This window comes from Cebus imitator, unplaced genomic scaffold, assembly GCF_001604975.1.
Source record: "Cebus imitator isolate Cc_AM_T3 unplaced genomic scaffold, Cebus_imitator-1.0 Scaffold279, whole genome shotgun sequence".
NCBI lineage: Eukaryota > Metazoa > Chordata > Mammalia > Primates > Cebidae > Cebus > Cebus imitator.
The window spans coordinates 2,649,223-2,667,509 of record NW_016107594.1 but is presented as its reverse complement, the minus strand read 5'-3'; the positions used below and the strand labels follow the sequence as shown (position 1 = coordinate 2,667,509).

At 37.5% G+C, this 18,287-nt stretch overlaps 1 protein-coding gene across 2 annotated transcripts in view; it reads right to left on the bottom strand.

Annotated features, from left to right (window-relative positions):
• CSMD1 (CUB and Sushi multiple domains 1) overlaps positions 1-18,287 on the bottom strand; it is a 2,110,588-nt gene that overhangs the window by 210,278 nt on the left and 1,882,023 nt on the right. For both annotated transcript variants that reach the window (XM_017501161.1, XM_017501162.1), the window contains exons 44-48: positions 17,427-17,572; positions 16,530-16,610; positions 15,358-15,471; positions 6,467-6,655; positions 1,252-1,398 (exon numbers count right to left, since the gene is read on the bottom strand). In XM_017501161.1, the coding sequence (XP_017356650.1) occupies positions 1,252-1,398; positions 6,467-6,655; positions 15,358-15,471; positions 16,530-16,610; positions 17,427-17,572 (677 nt within the window). The remainder of the gene's footprint in view (positions 1-1,251; positions 1,399-6,466; positions 6,656-15,357; positions 15,472-16,529; positions 16,611-17,426; positions 17,573-18,287) is intronic.

Genomic DNA, 18,287 nt, shown 5'->3' with positions numbered 1-18,287 from the left:
ACCTAAATTATGTTTATCATTATTTTCTCTGTGCTGACCATGTTTGCACATTGGAAAAATTCAAACAATTTTAAGAGTCTATCTGCTTTTTGGAACAAGGAATTTGCTAAATATAAATTCCATCACTGCAGCTGATGTCTTTGTAACAAAGGTCTGAATATATTTTATTAAACTTTCCAGAGTAAGAATGTTTGAATTTCATGCCTGTAGTCCACACATCAAGGGCCTTTCAAAATCTTGATGCTTTTTGCCACGTTATGATGTCTACTAACCAGAGAGAGCAAATTTTCCCTTTGCATGCTCCTAGTCCCTGAAGACATAAAAAACCAACACAGTAATAAATGATCCTGCGACAATACACACTGTCCACTTCCCATACACAATGAGCATCTTTCACAGGAAAACATAACTAGAGAGCTGTCAAGGGTAATGCTGAGTGAGATTTTGAGAAAAGTTTAGATTTTCTGCTTAGTAACTGAAATGTGCTTAGGAATTAGGAGTCTGCCTACTGCTTCTGTAGGACAGTTTAAACAATGGTATGGGACAGATCATATTGATGATTACATATGGGATTTAATGTTTAATAAATGTATTGACTGATTCGATCAATTTGTTATTGATTTCATTAATATAAATCACTGCTAGCAGAGAATGATTAAAGTATATAAAGGACAAAATAATTTACATTTTGATAAGGAAATATATATATTAAACATATGTTTATTATGTAAATGCTTATTTGTACAAATATATATATGCACATATATGTGGTGTGAATCATAAAGAGGCTTGCAGGTAGATACAAAGACATAACTATTAATAAGATACTATCATCACTTCTGCAATTAATAGAAATATAATTATCTTTTCCTGTTTGTTTCCTTATCATTTAAACATATTTTAAAATTAATTTTGATTATATTAGTTTATCTTTTGGAAAGTGTCTTGACTTTCCATTACAATACAATTTCTTTCTAATTATACAATTTCTTTCTAATTATACAATTACAAACTGCTATGAATTTCAATAGTTTGTAATTTTAAAAATAAAATTTTAAATATTAAGCAACAAATTTCCTAATGTAGTTTAGAGGGATCATTCAGAATAATTCCCCATCATATTATTTCTATTGAATTATTAATCTTTAAGAATTAGGATTATATTGTAAATCTCTATTTAAATTGTTTTATTCAATAAAGATCACCTGTTTTAAAATAATTTCACGTAAAATCTAAACCTCATTTACTTACCTGCATAGCGAATCTTGAATCCTTTCTTACTGGTGGCATGGTCAGTGGACCAGCGGAGATATAACTGATTACTCCTGCTCGTAAAATTTGATTGTTCAGTATGATTCCCACTTAAAACTACTAGCAGAGGACTTTGCCCAGAAGAACCTAAGTGAAGCAGAAAAACAAAAATGTTCAGAGATGAGTTAGCACCTAAAATTGCATACTAGGTTTAGCTTTTGATTACACTGGAGTCTACGTGTGCAATACACAGGTATTATTGTTTGCAAAGTGGACAACAAATTCCAAATGACTATAGCAACAGATATATTTTGCGATAAAAATAAGACAATAATGTACAAAAACAATTTCAGGTGCATATGCTATTAACGGCATCATACTTAAATGAACTTTGTCTATAAAAAAATCAGTAACTGAAAAAAAAGTAATATGTATTGTTGTTAGTATTTACAATATTGTACTTAAACAGGAAAATAGAAACTTTCATGTGATATTAATAGAAGTAGAACGTAGTAGAGTCACTTTGGAGATTTATTTGGTAATAGCCAGTAAATTGAAGGTTTAATTATATTTCTATAAACCCTAGCACTTGTGCACAAGTATTATTTACTTGGTGAAAATGTGCATTCCAGCACTATTTCTCATGGTAAATTTTGGATCCAAACTAGTAACTTGGAGTTTTAAAAAAAGAATTGAAGATTCCATGAAAAAGAATTAGCTTCACACAGCATTAAAATTAACAAACTAGATATACATATACCCACATAAATAAGTCTTAACATAGCAGATTACTAAAAATATATATTTACAGATAAATATAATTATATAAAAATAAGAAATATGCTATCTATAAAATGTGTGTATGTAGATGACTGACTGAGAAATAATTATAAAACAGGCATAACCATGACCCATACAACTCCCACTTCAAAATACTGGCTTCCTCTAGGAGGGGTGCCAGTGGAATTGGATATGGGTGAAGCTTCTGAATTTACCTGTATATGCTGCTTCTTTCTAAGATAAGGCCCTAAAGTAAATTTGACAAAGCCCTGAAATTCATATCTTTTTTTTTTTCATTTTTCACCTTTCTGTCTATGATATTTGAAATTGTTTTAGAAACATTAAGACAACAAAGTTAATGCTGACTGTACAGGTCAGAAAAGGAAACACAGTGAGGAGCCACCTGGCATGGCTCTCATCACCATTACCCAAAGCCATCTATCGGGAGAAAGTGCTTCATGGCCCTGGAGGTTGCCAACAGTGCTACTCTGTTAAAGAGCTCAACATTATCTGCTACTCATAAAAGCGTTCATGGCTTTTTGCATTTCACAGTTCACTCCTAGGGAGCACATGAAGCCTGAAAGAACTGTGGCTCTCACTGTCGTTCATAATACAAATGCTGTGAAGTAAAGTGACACCTATCTTTGTTGTTATACATACAATTTTATTTGTGCAAAGATATTCAGAAACCACACTTAGTTCACTGTGTAACTCCCAATCAGAGCAGTTCTCATGATTTTTTTCAAATAAGACTGTTATGGGCTAGACTGTGTCCCCCACAAATTTACATGTTGAAGTCCTAACCCTTAGGACTTGGAAATGCAACTTTAAGGAGAGAGAGGGAGGGTCCTTGAAGACATAATTGAGGTTAGTTGAGGTAGTATGGGTGGGTCCTAATCCAATATAACTGGTATCCTTCTAAGAAAAGGAGATAAAGACACAGGCACATCCTGAGGGAGGACCACATCTGCCAGCCATGGAGAGAGCCCTGGAAGAGAGTCTCACCCTGGTGACCCTTTGAGCTTAAAAGTTCAGCATATGGAACTGTGAGAACATACATTTCTACTTAGGCCAGGCGTGGTGGCTCCCGCCTATAATCCCAGCACTTTGGGAGGTCGAGCCTGGTGGATCATGTGAGGTCAGAAGTTCCAAACCAGCCTGGCCAACATGATGAAAGCCCATCTCTACTAAAAACACAAAAATTAGCTGGGTGTGGTGGCGGGAACCTGTAATACTAGCTACTCCGGAGGCTGAGGCAGGAGGTGGCTTGAACCCGGGAGGTGGAGGTTGCAGTGAGCTGAGGTTGCGCCATAGCACTCCAGCTTGAGCAACAAGAGCAAAATTTTCTCTTAAAAAAAAAAATTCTGTGAAGCCACTCAATTGGTGGCACTTCGTCTTGGCAGCCCTCATAAAGAAATATGAAACAAACAAACAAAAAACCACAACCCAAAACTAGCATATTAAATAATCTGGGCAATCCCGACTTTGGTCAGACAGAAGATGAGATGAAATGATATTAATAGTTTTCTTTGCAAAAATATCATGGCTATGTTTCCTGGAAGATGCAAAAGAGTGGCTTTTATTTCATAATCAAAGACAGAAGCATGTTTGGTGTACTGGCTTGCTTGTCGTTGTTTAAAAGGATAATGTGTGTTCTGAGATAAAATGCCACTGGGAAATTAATTAAGCTGAATTTGTATTTTTAAATGTCGTTTTAAATGACAGGACTCAAGAGTAAAGTTTTAGGTAATTTTTTGTTTTTTGAGATGGAGTCTTGCTCCGTCTCTCAGGCTGGAGTGCAATGGTGCAATCTCAGCTTACTGCAACCTCCGCCTTCCAGATTCAAGCGATACTCCTGCATCAGCCTCCCGAGTAGCTGGGATTACAGGCACCTGCCACTGCACCTAGCTAAGTTTTGTATTTTTAGTAGAGACGGGGTTTTGTCATATTGGTCAGGCTGGTCTTGAGCTCCTGACCTCAGGTGATCCACTCTCCTCTGCCTCCCAAAGTGCTGGGATTACAGGCCTGACCCACCAAGCCAGGCCAGTTTTCCTAATCCAGCATCTAAACTCTCATTATGGTCTCTCTGTTCTCTCTGTCTAAAATGTAACTAACTTTCTAGAAGGACAAGTTTTGAAAAGCACATATTCAAATTGGCATGTGTAGAAAACCAGCACAGCACTAAAGGAAGGTATCCATTTCTGTTACGAAATGGAAACTAAGTATTCCACCAGTGTACACTGTAATTTTAATTTTGACAGCCTTCTCAATTGAGTTCCATAATGATTAAAACACTGTTTTTTTTAAAGCATTATGGGATATCCACCACTTAAGCCATAGAGAGTAATATACTCTTGAGATAATGAAGTTAAAATCAATATATTCAATGTTTTTTGGTCAACACACGAACTATAAAAAAGAGAGAGAGAGACAGACAGAGAGATATGATCATGACATTTACTGCAACAAAAATGTCATTGCTTAAGAAAATATTCATATAAAACTCTGATCTTTCACTTTGTAGAAAAAAAACTTTAAGATCAGAACAATTCTAGTCATTGGTCTCTGATAATTTTGACAGCAAGTATTATGTTAATGTCTGTAATGTCTATTTTGCCTGTTGTTTATCACAGTATGATCTGTCCAGATTAGGAGGCGGTCAAATTGCAGCCATTAGTGCGTACATTATTGAGAAATATTTTGCTCCTGAAAGTAAGAGACTTAAAAGCGTGGACAGCTATATTTCAATTCAACTACTGTGAAACAAAAGAACATGCATAAGTTTAAAATAATTATTTCAATATATTTAATTAAATATGTCCTTTGTAGGAACATATATGTCTCTATATATGCAAACACACACACACACACACACACACACACACACAGCCTGTGAGGTTGTTGGATGCTCTATATTTTAATTTTTGTCTAATAACTAATAGGCCTTCAGTAGAGTTTGCCTCCCTTTTTCCTTAACATAAGAGGCCTCATTTTTATACTTGCCTAATGAGTTACTTCTCTCTAAAGGGAAAAATTGTAAATAATGTGTGTTTGTTTTAATATACACATTAAAAAAGCCATGCTCTGAAAATGAAAATATTGCTCTCCAGTCCTCTGTCTCTATATGTAAAAATGTAAGTTTAATTTCCAATTTATTAATTCATTTTTGAAAATACATAAATTGATTCAGTGATGTCTACCCCTCTAAGCAATATGATTCATCAACTTAGTAAAGTGAATACAAACAAATATCAAATCAATTAGAATAATTTATTTTGTCACTGAATTGTTATTTATCTGAACTCAATGACAAATCTGTCAAAATATGTGAAAACCCTGTTATTATGTGCAGCCATAATTGTATCTGGTCTAATTTTCTGGGCTATGATGATGGTTTCACACAAAGAGAAATATTAATATTCCCTCCATTCCAAATTGACAATTCAACCACATATTACTTTTAATCATGTCACTATTATATTTAAATTTTCATTCAAATTGTATAAAAATTATAAGAGCACCGTTGAAAACAGTACTAGCATGTGTTCAGTTAACGATATTTCACTATTTTAAAGAATCATATTTTAAAAACTCCTGTAGCATTTATTATCTAGAAATTGCTGTGAGCCATTATTTTTACATATTTCTAGTAAAATAATTATTTAGATGATTAAAATATCTCTAGGCCTAAGTTCCCTAAAATACCTTGTGAACTGACATTATATTGAGGAGAGAAAGAAACAACTGTTGAGATCATCTGCTATAAATCACCGCATTAAGGAATTAAATAACTGCTAAAGAAAATTACGTACATTTTCAGAGTATGTTACTAAGCATTCTAATTGTTTGAAAACTTGCAATGTTACAATTACGTAGCTTGGCTGCGTCCCCTCCCAAATCTCATCTTGAACTGTAGCTCCCACAATTCCCACATGACATAGGAGAAACCTGATGGGGTTAACTGAATCATGAGCGGGGGGCATGTTACCCATGCTGTTCTCCTGATAGTGAATAAGTCCCAGAAGATCTGATGGTTTTAAAAATGGGCTAATTTCCTGAACAAGCTGTCTCTTTCATGCCTGCCACCATCCATTAAAATGTGACTAGCTCCTCCTTGCCTTTGCCATGACTGTGAGGTCTCCCCAGCCACGTGGAATTGTAAGTCTATTCAATCTCTTTTTCTTCCTAGTCTTGGGTATGGCTTTATCAGCAGCATGAAAATAGACTAATACAGTACAACAATTGTATGGTGATGCTTTACAGGCCACTTGATCTCAGAATGCACAACCCCAAAGGAGTTTATTTTTTGTTTGCTTTGGGAAAACATAATTTAACTCAAGATACATATTCAAGTCTTTGTGTTACTAAAACATTGTAATAGTGCTTTCATTAGTAACACGGAGGACACTGGTATACAAAGATTAAAGAAACTTACCATCAAACACTTCCAGTGCATCAAATTGCTTTTCACTTTGAAAAGTGTCCACAAAGATGGTAATGTTATAGTTTGGTTCCACTTTAATACTCCAAGAGCACGTCTGGGAGTTAAAATAATTACCCGGATACCCGGGGCTGAGAATTACTCCTGATGATCCTGTCCGGACTTCATTTGCTGGGCATTGTGCTGCAGAGAAAAGTACCAGCAAAGGTTTGTTTTAATAAAATGATTCCAACTTCAATAAGATAGTTTCTATCCCTGTATAAATAAGCCAACGAAAGGAAAAAGCAAACTTATTGAGCTCTGGCCAAATTTAATACCGGAGGCAAACACAGAGGGAATGCAACGTTGAATAATCATGAGAATTGTATGTCTTTCTCTTTGCAGTTCTCTTCACTCAGCTTGCACACTCCTTTGGCCCCTGTGTCTCCCACACACCTTAATTTGGGGCAGTTGCGTCATGGATTTCATTATACAATGCAAGTTTTCCTCACTGAACTATGAAGAAGAACCTCACAATTTCAATACAGCATTACAAAAATATGGCAAAATGTCATGCAATAAGAAAAGGAAACTCATATTTATTTTGGCATTAAATATATTTTCAGGGATACATTCCAAGAACCCCAGTGATGCCTGATGCTGCAGATAGCCCAGAATCCTATATATTTTACGTTGTTTCTGGTGCAATCACATTTTAAAGGGCAGTGGACATTCTGGACAAAGGTGGGATACATGTCCTGGGTGAGACATAACCCAGCGATGATGACAGATGTCATCAGGCTATTCAGCGTAGTGCAAAATTTAAAATGTATTATTTCTGGAATTTTTCATTTAAATGAAATGAAATGTGTCAGACTGCTTGATCACAGGCAACTGAAACTGCAGAAAGGGAAACCTTGGATTGGGAGTAGGGGTACTACTGTACTTTGCACAGTAATATTTAAACATTCTGTGTGATTGCTTAGGACCCTGGGAAGAGAAAGAATTAGAGACCTGGCCTCAATCCCACCTGAGACACCTCAGCAGGAACCCTGATTTCTAAGGGATGAATTAATTGTGAATGCATCATGAAGATACTATGGAAGCATCATATCTTTTCTCCTCCTGCTTTTACAAAAATTATTATTCAACTACTTCCAGGTTAATCAACATAAAAATAATCTGCAGAGATCTAGACATGCAAAGCAAAGTCACCAGAGTCCCCTAATTAGTAATTTCTCTCATCACTAAATTAAACTATCTTCCAGAAACAGTTTGTGTATAAAACTATTGAGGGAAAAATATTTCTATTATTGGTAATGGTTCATGTATAAAAGAGGCAAAGCAAAATTACTTGCAGAGTGTTGAGAGTTCAATAATCACATTTTCCTTAATGAAAAATAACTTTTGCAAATTTATTGAGTTATTGCCTTTTAATTAGTTAAATATATGCTATATATACATACATTTCAAGATAGACACTTCTAAAACAGATGAGCAAAGCTCATGATATGTGTTTTTATTCAAGTAACTGCCTTTTAAAAAGTAATTTATTTCCTATTTTCTTCCATTTATCTTAGCATTCTAATTAAGATATATTTCAAAATTTAGAAAATGTTTAGATATGAAACCACGGATAATAAAACATTTCATAGAACTCTTTTAATAACATGTGGCTTAGGTGAGATTTTAAAACATTTAAAATATTTTAATACTTAAAATATTTATGATGACAATTTTATATATTTACAATTAAAATATTCACAATGACTGAAACAACTGAGTTAAAGGTATAATTTTATTCTGAGATGGTGATCAAATAACTTTGTGAAATACGCTATGCCCAAAGTTAACGTGATATTTTAAATAAGAAAAACAAAGTGAAATTAGAGTTTGTGCCTATGTATATCTGTGCAGGCCAGGACCTCAAGTTTTAGAAGCTCCACAGACCTGCCTTGACTTTGCAATAAGAGCCAGGGCTTTTCTTCGCTCTGACATAAGCAGAGGGTAATAATAGCTCCTCCTCAGGGTTCTAATTAGAGCCAATATATGCAATTTTTTTTTTTTTTAATCTAAAGCACTATGTGGGCAGAAACTATTATGAGGACTAAGGATGATTATACCACATGCCTACCTTTTCCTAACACAGAAATGCTGCCAGAGGATGTTCCAGTTTGTGGGATTACATTTGAAAAATATTTAGCCAATCTGTCTACCCTGTGTTTTTATGAGGACTGAGACTTTATAACTGCAGCTGTAGTTATTAGATGACATTGGAACTTCAGGGCATCTGGAAACAAAACACCTTCTATGGAGTTGTTAAAAACCACATCCTGTGGTTTGACTCTAACCCAGAAGTAGCATTTTAAGCGTCACCATTCTTATTCCTTTCATATTTGAAAGCTGACTTTGTTTCTTAGGGAAGACAAAATGAAAATATAAGCAATTTGTTATATAACTCCCACTAGTTTACAGAGGACTGTCAGTTTCTACAATTCTCTCCAACCTAAAGACGTAGGAGATAATTTGTAGAGAATTTGTATCATTTTTCTTATGATACTTAGTAATACTTTTTTTCAGACATATATATTATTTTTAAACTTCATTTTTTTTTTTTTTTTTTGGTTTGGGGATTTTGTTTTGTTTTTTTTTTTTTTTTGTTTGTTTGAGACAGGGTCTCACTCTGTCACCCAGCCAGGCTGGAGGGCAGTAGCACAGCCGCAGCCCACTGCAGCCTTGACCTCACAGGCTCGAGTGATCCTCTCACCTCACAGCTGCCCAAGTAGCTGGGACTACAGGTGCATAGCACCACTCCTGGCTAATTGCTGTATTTTCATTTTAGAAATGGTGTTTTGCCATGTTGCCCAGGCTGGTCTTCGACTCCTGGGCTCAAGTGATTCTCCCACCCCAGCCTCCACCGTGCTGAGCCTAAGAGGCATTTGGATGTGTCTGCCCAGTAGCTTAAAGTGGTTTTCTTTGTTCTGTTGTATTCTGTTCTTTCTATGGAACCCTCCTTCTGTTCAGCGCCATAAGATGTTCTTGGAGCATTATCCACTTGTAGTAGGAGGGATTAAAGGGACTGCAGTGTGGTCCTATCGCTGAGAGGCTTACTTCTTAGTAGCAATCACACATCAGAAAACAACTGTGTCTCCACTTGGGAAACTGGGAAACCTCTCGCCATAGCGGGACACCTGCCTGGTGCTCCTGTCGAAAACACACCCAAAAGTTTGCCTCTCTCAGACGTCACCTGTGCTTTGAGCTATCACCCTTCTGCACAATGTTAGTGCTCTAGCTTTTTCTTTTAAAGAAAAATAAAATGTGAGGCTTAAAACCCAAAGCATCTTATTTAATGCAGCTCACAGGCTTTCAGCAAAAGTCAAAGGAGATGAGGATTTGTACTCTAAGATTAATAATATAAATTGGGATTTATAAGTCACTAAGATTAATTCTTAAAGCAGCTGTAGGTATGACAGAATTGGAGAAGCTGAGTCCTCTGTGAAAGAGGGGAAAGGCCGTCCCCAGGGCCCTTGTGATGCCTGCTGTCGTCCCAGACACACAGGAGGCCGGAGCTGGGCGGTGGCTGTTGGTATATCACCTCCGTCTGGTGCTTTCTGCAATGGTCATTATCAAAAGGTCACGGAATCTCCTTAATGTTCACTGAAAATGTGTGTTTTTATTTTTTTTCTAAAGAAATGAATATTCTAAAAACTACTGAAAGATCCCCTATGGTCCACAGGATGAAGAAACCTGACTTCGAAGACCTTTAAAGTCGGGCCCTACTTTACGTTTCCAGGCAGATTTAATTTACTACCTCTTCCCCCAAAACACCCTAAGAGCAAGCAGTAGGAAGTCATTTTTTCCTGGATGCCACAGCCTCCTTTGTGTTTCCAAACCTTTGTTTTAATTCCCTTCACTTTCTGAAATACTTTTCTTTTCCTTAACAGGAGAAAAGTCTCTTCTGTGATGTCTCTTACTCACGGTTTTCTACATTAAGATAAGGGTCTAGCCCAGTAATATCTTCATGTAATGCTGACTTTCAAAAAACAATGTACTCTCCTGCTCTCTGTAAGGTCTTTTATGCTGACTGACTGCACCATGGACTACACCATGGTAACCTCTGACCTGTGTGTACAGTCCAGGTGAGTTCCTGGAACTAGAAAGTCTGAAGTAACTGGAAGACCATGAAATGGAGAAGAATGATTAACCCCTGTGGTGCCTAACTAACTTGAAGCATTCTTCTGTTGTTCCTTATTCCTGCATCTACTGATACGGCAATTGGACTTTGCAACCTACCTTTGTCAACCTCATGACTCCAGGCCCTACAACCCTTTCCCAGCTTGCAAAAACTGCATTGAACTGTGACTTCTGTAACTCTCCACTGCCTACCACAAACCTATAAAACCAACTCCTAACACTACGCCTTTTACTGACTCTCTTTTTGGACTCAGCCCGCTTGTACCCAGGTGAATAAACAGCCATGTTGCTCACACAAAGCCTGTTTAGGGGTCTCTTCATTCAGAGAGCATGTTTTAACACTCTCCTTGCGTCCCTAAAATTGGTGATAATTTTCTTTATTTTTTCTTTTTTTTTTTTTTAGACAAAGGCTTGCTCTGTTGCACAGGCTGAAATGCACTAGTGTGATGTCGGCTAACTGCAACCTCTGCATCCCGGGATCAAGTGATTCTCCAGCCTTAGCCTCCCGAGTAGCTGGGATTACAGGCAACTGCCACCACATCTGGCTAATTTTTGTATTTTTAGTAGAGACAGGGTTTCACCATGTTGGCCAGGCTGGTCTCAAAATCCTGACCTCAGGTGATCCACCCACCTTGGCCTCCCAAAGTGATAATGGGGACAATTTTCAAAGTTCTAAAAGTGTGGTTACGACATATGAAGAAGACAGACTAATAGCTAATATAATTTTTCATGATGAATTTATTGGGAGATGGGCCCCCACTTGAGCACAATCGAATCAATCAAATAGTAGAAAAGTTCTTCAAGAAAGATAATAATTTAGTGCTTCAGTGATTAAGGATTTGGTAAAAGACATGTGGGGTCCCATTTCCTGTGTTTAAGTGATGAGTTGTTTAGAGTATGAGAGTTAAGATCACTCTCCATTTGTTTTAAGCAAATTTACTCCTGACTTGAAAGAGAAGAGAACCTGGTTATCCTGTGTGCCTCCCAAGGAGTGGTGCAGGGTATGGGAATCTTCCACGTGAGTAAAAGTTGGTGAATTTTGTCCGTAGAATGCTCCCTGTAAATGTCTGTGACAACTGAGGAAATTTAGAGAATAACACTCATGTGGCATTGATTTAGACATGTGTCAAATCATGTTTGTTTAACACATTTAGACATGTGTTAAAGATGGGCACAGGCTGTGAGAAATGCGTCTTTAGGGGATTTTGTCGTCAGGCAAAGATAATAGCATGCACCTCTATGGCAGGCCAATCTCACTAACAGAGGCCTCCATAACAACTGTTTCAGTACTGACAGAGTGGTTCCATTAAATATGAAACGCTGAAAGAGCCAGTACCTTTATGCAAAGCCTGGAATGTAACAAACAGCCACCAAGAGTTTTTTTCGAGGGTTCTTCTGGGACTTGAAGCATGACAAGGTAACAAAGGAATTCCTAACAGGATCCTTTTAGGATTAAACAAGTATTATTGAGGGTCTAAAGAAACTACCCAGGCCTCCACAAACAAATTTACTGGGGTCTAAATGAACTCCCCAAATCTTTATGATTTAGCAGGAGACAAGAATAGGCTAATCACCCCAGTACCTGGACCCATTTAGATTAAGTAAACTTACTGAGGCTCCAGAGGAAGGTCTTCTGGACTCAGATCTTAGTAATAGAGTCTAAAAAAGTTAATCGCTTATGTCTTTAAATAAATGCACACTTATGCATAGATATATAGCTCAGAAACTGTATAAACTCTAAATAGTTGGTAATTTTGAGTTGGTCTGGTGATTATTTCTAGGCCTTCTCCCTGTAACAAGTTATAGAAATAAAAACTCTATTCCTCTCCAGTTCATCCGCATCTCATTATTGGGCCACAGAAATAGCAGTCTGACCCTCAGTTTGGTGTGGGAACACTTACACACACCCAGATGGTACAGCCTGCTATATAATTAAGCCATATTGCTCCTAGACTACACACCTGCACAGCATGTGACTGTACTGAAGTCTGTAGGCCCCTGGAACACAACGGTAAGTATTTACGCATCTAAACATGTCTAAACACAAAAAAGGTCATGCATTGCCCCATAGCATTGCGACTGCTAGACATCACTCAGTCATAGGAATTTTCAGCTTCATTATAACCTTGCAGGACTATGTTTATACACGGCCTGTCATGGATCAAAACATCAGGCAATGCATGACTATGCTCTGTTCTTGGCTTGTCATAAATCAAACATCATTTAAACAAGAACCAGGTTAATCCGGAGAGGATGACCTAATAAAATGGCCTGTTTTTAGAGCAGTACATTCGATACATACATCTATATGCCTTTCTTCTCTTTTCAGCTAAGATCACCTTTGCTTAAGGTCTTCTATTCTGAGAAACTTGAGGCTTTGTTTGTTGAGATTAAAATGTACCTTAAAAAATGTGAGGGTTTTCCTGAGTTCACTTTTATATAGAATGGCAGAAGGTGAACACTTTTTATATCCCCCCACCTTAAGGAAATAATCCAGAAATAGACCATTGTTGTTCCTGGAGTATGCTACAGATGCTGGTTTTTTTCTGAGAACATAATGGCTTTGGTCTCCTGACTTTGCACCCAGTGCAACACCCACCTCTAAGTGGGGCAGCCTACAGGCACAGATTTCAGTGACTTCCACAGCCAGTGGTCTGCTAAGCATCTAAATAGACGAGCAGGCTAAGGGTCTGCTCCTCTGCCCAAGTAGTGGTTTCCTTTACCCACTGCCTCTCATGCAGACACAACTTTAATGTTAATAGTTTTTCAAAAAAAAATCTGTTATGGATATTTAGTAATAATTCATTCCAAAATGTATGCCAACTTTTCTTCAGATGTAGAAAATTGTTTCTCTCTTTCAGGTTTCCTTGGATACTGCCTCATTCCAGAATGAGAATGCACAAAGTTATCAGATTTTTGTTTTTTTGAGATGGAGTTTCACTCTTGTTGCCCAGGCTGAAGTACAATGGCGTGATCTCGGCTCACTGCAACCTCTGCCTCCCTGGTTCAAGCAATTGTCCTGCCTCGGCCTCCCAAGTAGGCATGCACCACCACACCTGGCTAATTTTGTATTTTTAGGAGAAACGGGGTTTCTTTATGTTTGTCAGGCTGGTCTCAAACTCCCAACCTCAGGTGATTTGCCCGCCTTGGCCTCCCAAAGTGCTGGGGTTATAGGCGTGAGCCACTGCACCTGGCCAGTTATCAGACCTTTGAAGAAGATCCATTCACAGGTGTGAGCACCTGCAAAACCACTGCAAAGCTGATACTTTTGCAATGCAAAGAAAAATTCCTTTTACAGGGAAGGCAATGAACATTACAAAACACTTACAAAGATAAATTCATTTAATATTCACTGAGTCTTTACAACAGCCCAAAAATAAAGGAGATAAATCACCCTCTCCGTGCACAATGCAGGGAAGAGTGAGTTATTCAACGCTGCCTGACTGAGTGACTCCAGCTCCAGGTCCTGTCTAAATCCTGGGCCCTTTCAGCTGTGTTACACTTGCCCTACGGAATGACAATAGTTAGAGTTCTTGAAAGAGTCACATTCTTCAAAAGCACTACATCTGCACTTCATGATGATTTTGAAGTCATAAAAAAAAAAACTATTCTAATTTGGAAAGCTTTTTGATAGGTGAACTAATGATGTTTCTGACTTACTTGAGCATTTCAGCTTATGCATAGTTTTTCAAGTCTTTTTTAATCAATGGTACTTGAAAGTTATGTCTATGAAACGATATTTTAAAAGTAATCTACTTGTCTTCTAAGAGATTAAATCAACAGATTCAGCCTTGGTATCTTGTTCTATTATTGTATATTGTCTATTTTCTTGCACATGGTCTACATATGTTAAACACATGTGAGAAAAACATGAGATGCGCACATTTCATTGTTTATAAGTTTACATCAAAATATTAAACACCAGCTAATTATATGCATGCTGATGTATTTATATAGCAAAACGAAATGATGCTCAAAATTTGCCTTGAAATGCACCAAAAATATAGTGTAGCTTAATAAACGTCTAGAAAGATAATAGATAGGCATGTGATAAAGGAAATACTCTATAACATCATGGAAGGTAGGCGGTATATATTCAGGTGTTATATTATTCAGGTATTAAAATTATTTCAACTTTGCCATTTTTGAACATTTACATGATAAATTGTGAAATTTGTGAAAAATATGATTTCTTATTTGATATGTCTTTGGTTTATTTTCTAGGACTAGCTAAAAGAAAAAGCATCATCTGATATTTCTGTTACCATCTTAGTTTCATTGCAATGGGATCAAGGCACAGATAAAGATTGAGTGCAGGCTGGGTGCAATGGATCATTACTGCAAACCTAGCCATCTGGGAAGCTGAGGCAGGTGGATCGCTTGAGTACAGGAGTGCAAGACCAGCCTGGGTACCAGGGCAAAAACTCATTTCTACAAAAAAAAAAAAAAAATTCTAAAATTAGCCAGGCATGGTAGTGCATGCCTGTATTTCTAGCTACACAGGAGGCTGAGGTAGGAGGATCACCTGAGACCAGGAAGGTTCAACCTGTGGTGAGCCATGATTGCGTCACTGCACTCCCACCTGGGTGACAGAGTAAGACACTCTCTCCTAAATAAAGTTTGAACCTATACAAAGAGATGCAGAGCAATCCAACAATACAATTTTCCATGTTGAATAACTTAATGTAGCTTTAGTACAGAACAGTGCATACCTTCACATGTTGGGGGAGAGCCCTCAAACTGCAACTGGGAGCTGAGCTTGCAGGTCAGAGTGTCGGTCCCCACCAAGGTGTACCCGGGGTGGCACTGGTACTTCACAAAGTCTCCTACAAAAGTCAAGACAGCAAACCAGGAAACTTTGTTTCCACGACCTTCTGAGTGTATGAAGGTGTCACACACATATATGACCATTTAATGATGAAAATCAACTTGCAGATCTTTTTAGAAACAATGTCTCTATTTATTTTTAGTCTTGTAAACATAGTGCCATTTTAAGTTCTTAATTTATAAAAACGCTGCATTAACCTTAACTGATATTAGTACTGAAATGATGTGGCAGCTTTCTTCCTTGACAGGTGCATCCATGTTGCTTCCCCATCCCCAATTATTGCAGATGAAAACAAGATAGGTAAAATAGATGCTATGATTTAAGCAAGACTGTGGAATTGCATGGCTTTACAGCATTCAGGGAGACTCATCTCTGACCTTGGCCTACTTAGTACGATGTTCCAATTAACTAAGCCATGGTGAGGACAGCAGAAGTTGGGCCACATGATTTGACCCGTGGTCTGAAACACTGGGTGGAATTTTAGAATTGGGGCAGAAAAATCCTCGGTTACAGTAATTATATGACAAATATATGCCATCACTGCTTTCTCAGTATCGCCAGAAGAGTATTTAATAAACTAGATCATTAACATAAAATCATACAGCAGAATTCCTAAATATCACGAATAAATATTTTCTCTTAGTATATCCCAGTTTCAATGAAATGTCAATGTTATATAATCACCCTTTTAGCCTCTAACGATTAAGATTTTTCTCAAGTGCATGAACATGTCCCCCAACCAAACGCAAACACCTACCCAAGTCTGTCGCTGAAAACTTTATTGAAAAATATGAACTAGCAAATGTTGTAGAGGAAAAAAATTTTCAAACTGACAGCAAAATTCAAACAGCAAAACAAAAAAATCATGATAATGAAGAAGGACAGACATTTTCTATTTGATACATGACCTCTGTATAAATTTTCAGCAATACTTTAAGAATAGTTTTTTTTCCCTGACAAATTAGTCATTAACTACTCTGAGTAATGATTACAATGAGAAGTGGGTATAAAAAATGTCATGTTGAGTTCATGGTATTGTAATGGAGAAAATATTACCTATTTCAAAATCATCATCCTCAGTAAGCATTTCTGCCTGTGGAACCGCTGGAGGAGGTTGACACTTCTTGAGCTGAAATGCTAAATGATTAATGGAAAGAATAATAATAGTTGCAATTACACTTGGTGAATAAACACAACTATTTAAAAAATTCATCCTACAGTTGTTACAATGCTTGAGTACACTGACTGAAATGTCTATATTCATGAATCACTGTTTTATAAAATTCCCAAACTTTAAATGTTCATGTTATTATTTAATGCCAAAAAATAGTTATAGCCCAAGGAAAAACATGTACAATTTTTTTTTTTTTTGCAGAATAGTGTTAAAATAAATAGACCTTACATATGTTTTGAATTCTGCAAGAATAATGACTTCACAATCATGACCTGACTCACTGTCCATGTTTACATCTAGATAAAGTCTGTTCTGTCCCTTGTCCTGAGGAATTCTGTGGGTGGCAGTGTTTGTGTGAGATGAGATTGATTAACAGACATTTTGCATATTGTTTAGAGTGAATTTGCAGGATTACTGGAGGTTTGCTTTCACACTATTTACAGTTATATGGCATTTGCTATAACACCTTATCTTGAGACAGGGATGAGTAGTCTGTAAAAGGTACCAACTCTCTTTCAATGGACTTTGTCTCAGAGTTTCATTTAGCATATATTTATCTTGGAATAAATCCAAGCTTGATACCATGTGAAATGATAAAGATATCATTAAACAAAAGAAGGACCCCAGGAAACTCTGGCCTCCAATGTAAGAGAATCATATACACCCTCAGCTGACTCAAGAAACTTCAGCTGGAACCAAGGCATGGGCCAACACGGCAGGAAACACTGTTTCCTGCATGGAATTCTCTGTCTTAATTAAGGGAGTGAAAATCAACTCACCATGGAAATTGAGGACGAAGAAGCCTCCATTTGAAAAGTCACTGTGGAACTTGAGCAGGACTTGGTTGGTGGAGCTGTATGCCGTTTCCAGGGCTGTGTTGCCACTGAAAACTCCCAGCTGGGGTGAGTTCTGATCGGGACCGTCCCTGGGAGAGACAGAAAGAGGCAGCAGACTAAGTATATTTACTTATGAGTGAGATTTATGGAAACTTTGGCTAATGAATTAAAAATTTTTTATAAAAGCAATAAAACACATCCATTCTCTGGATACCGTGTTTGGAAACATCAAGATGTTGAATGCCCACAAGGCTGAGGAACCCTCCAGTCTGTCTTTCATTAGTATTCTGCAGGCACTTGGCACTGGTCAAATGCCAACACTCGCCAGGCACAGTAGCTCATGCCTGTAATCCTAGCACTTTGGGAGGCCAAGGTGGGCAGATCACCTGAGATCAGGAGTTTGAGACCAGCCTGGCCGACATGGTGAAACCCCGTCTGTACTAAAGTTACAAAAATTAGCCATGTGTGGTGGCATGCACTTGTAGTCCTAGCTACTTGGGAGGCTGAGGCAGGAGAAGTGGAGGTTGCAGTGAGCCAAGATCACACCACTGCACTCCAGCCTGGGTGACAGAGCGAGACTCCGTCTGAAAAAAAACAAGAAAAAAATATTAACACCTGTGGATTTCACCTTATAAATATGGAGCTGAGTCTATGCGGCATGGCCGACCACAGAGTGCTGTTTTGTTTTGTTTTGGTTTTGAAGTGGCAGTTTCATGTGGTCGACCTAGTATTTTAAATTCTGTTTCTCCTCGTTCTCACATCCACTGGTTCTGGTCCTTGTCATCTTCCATGTCTGAACTATTT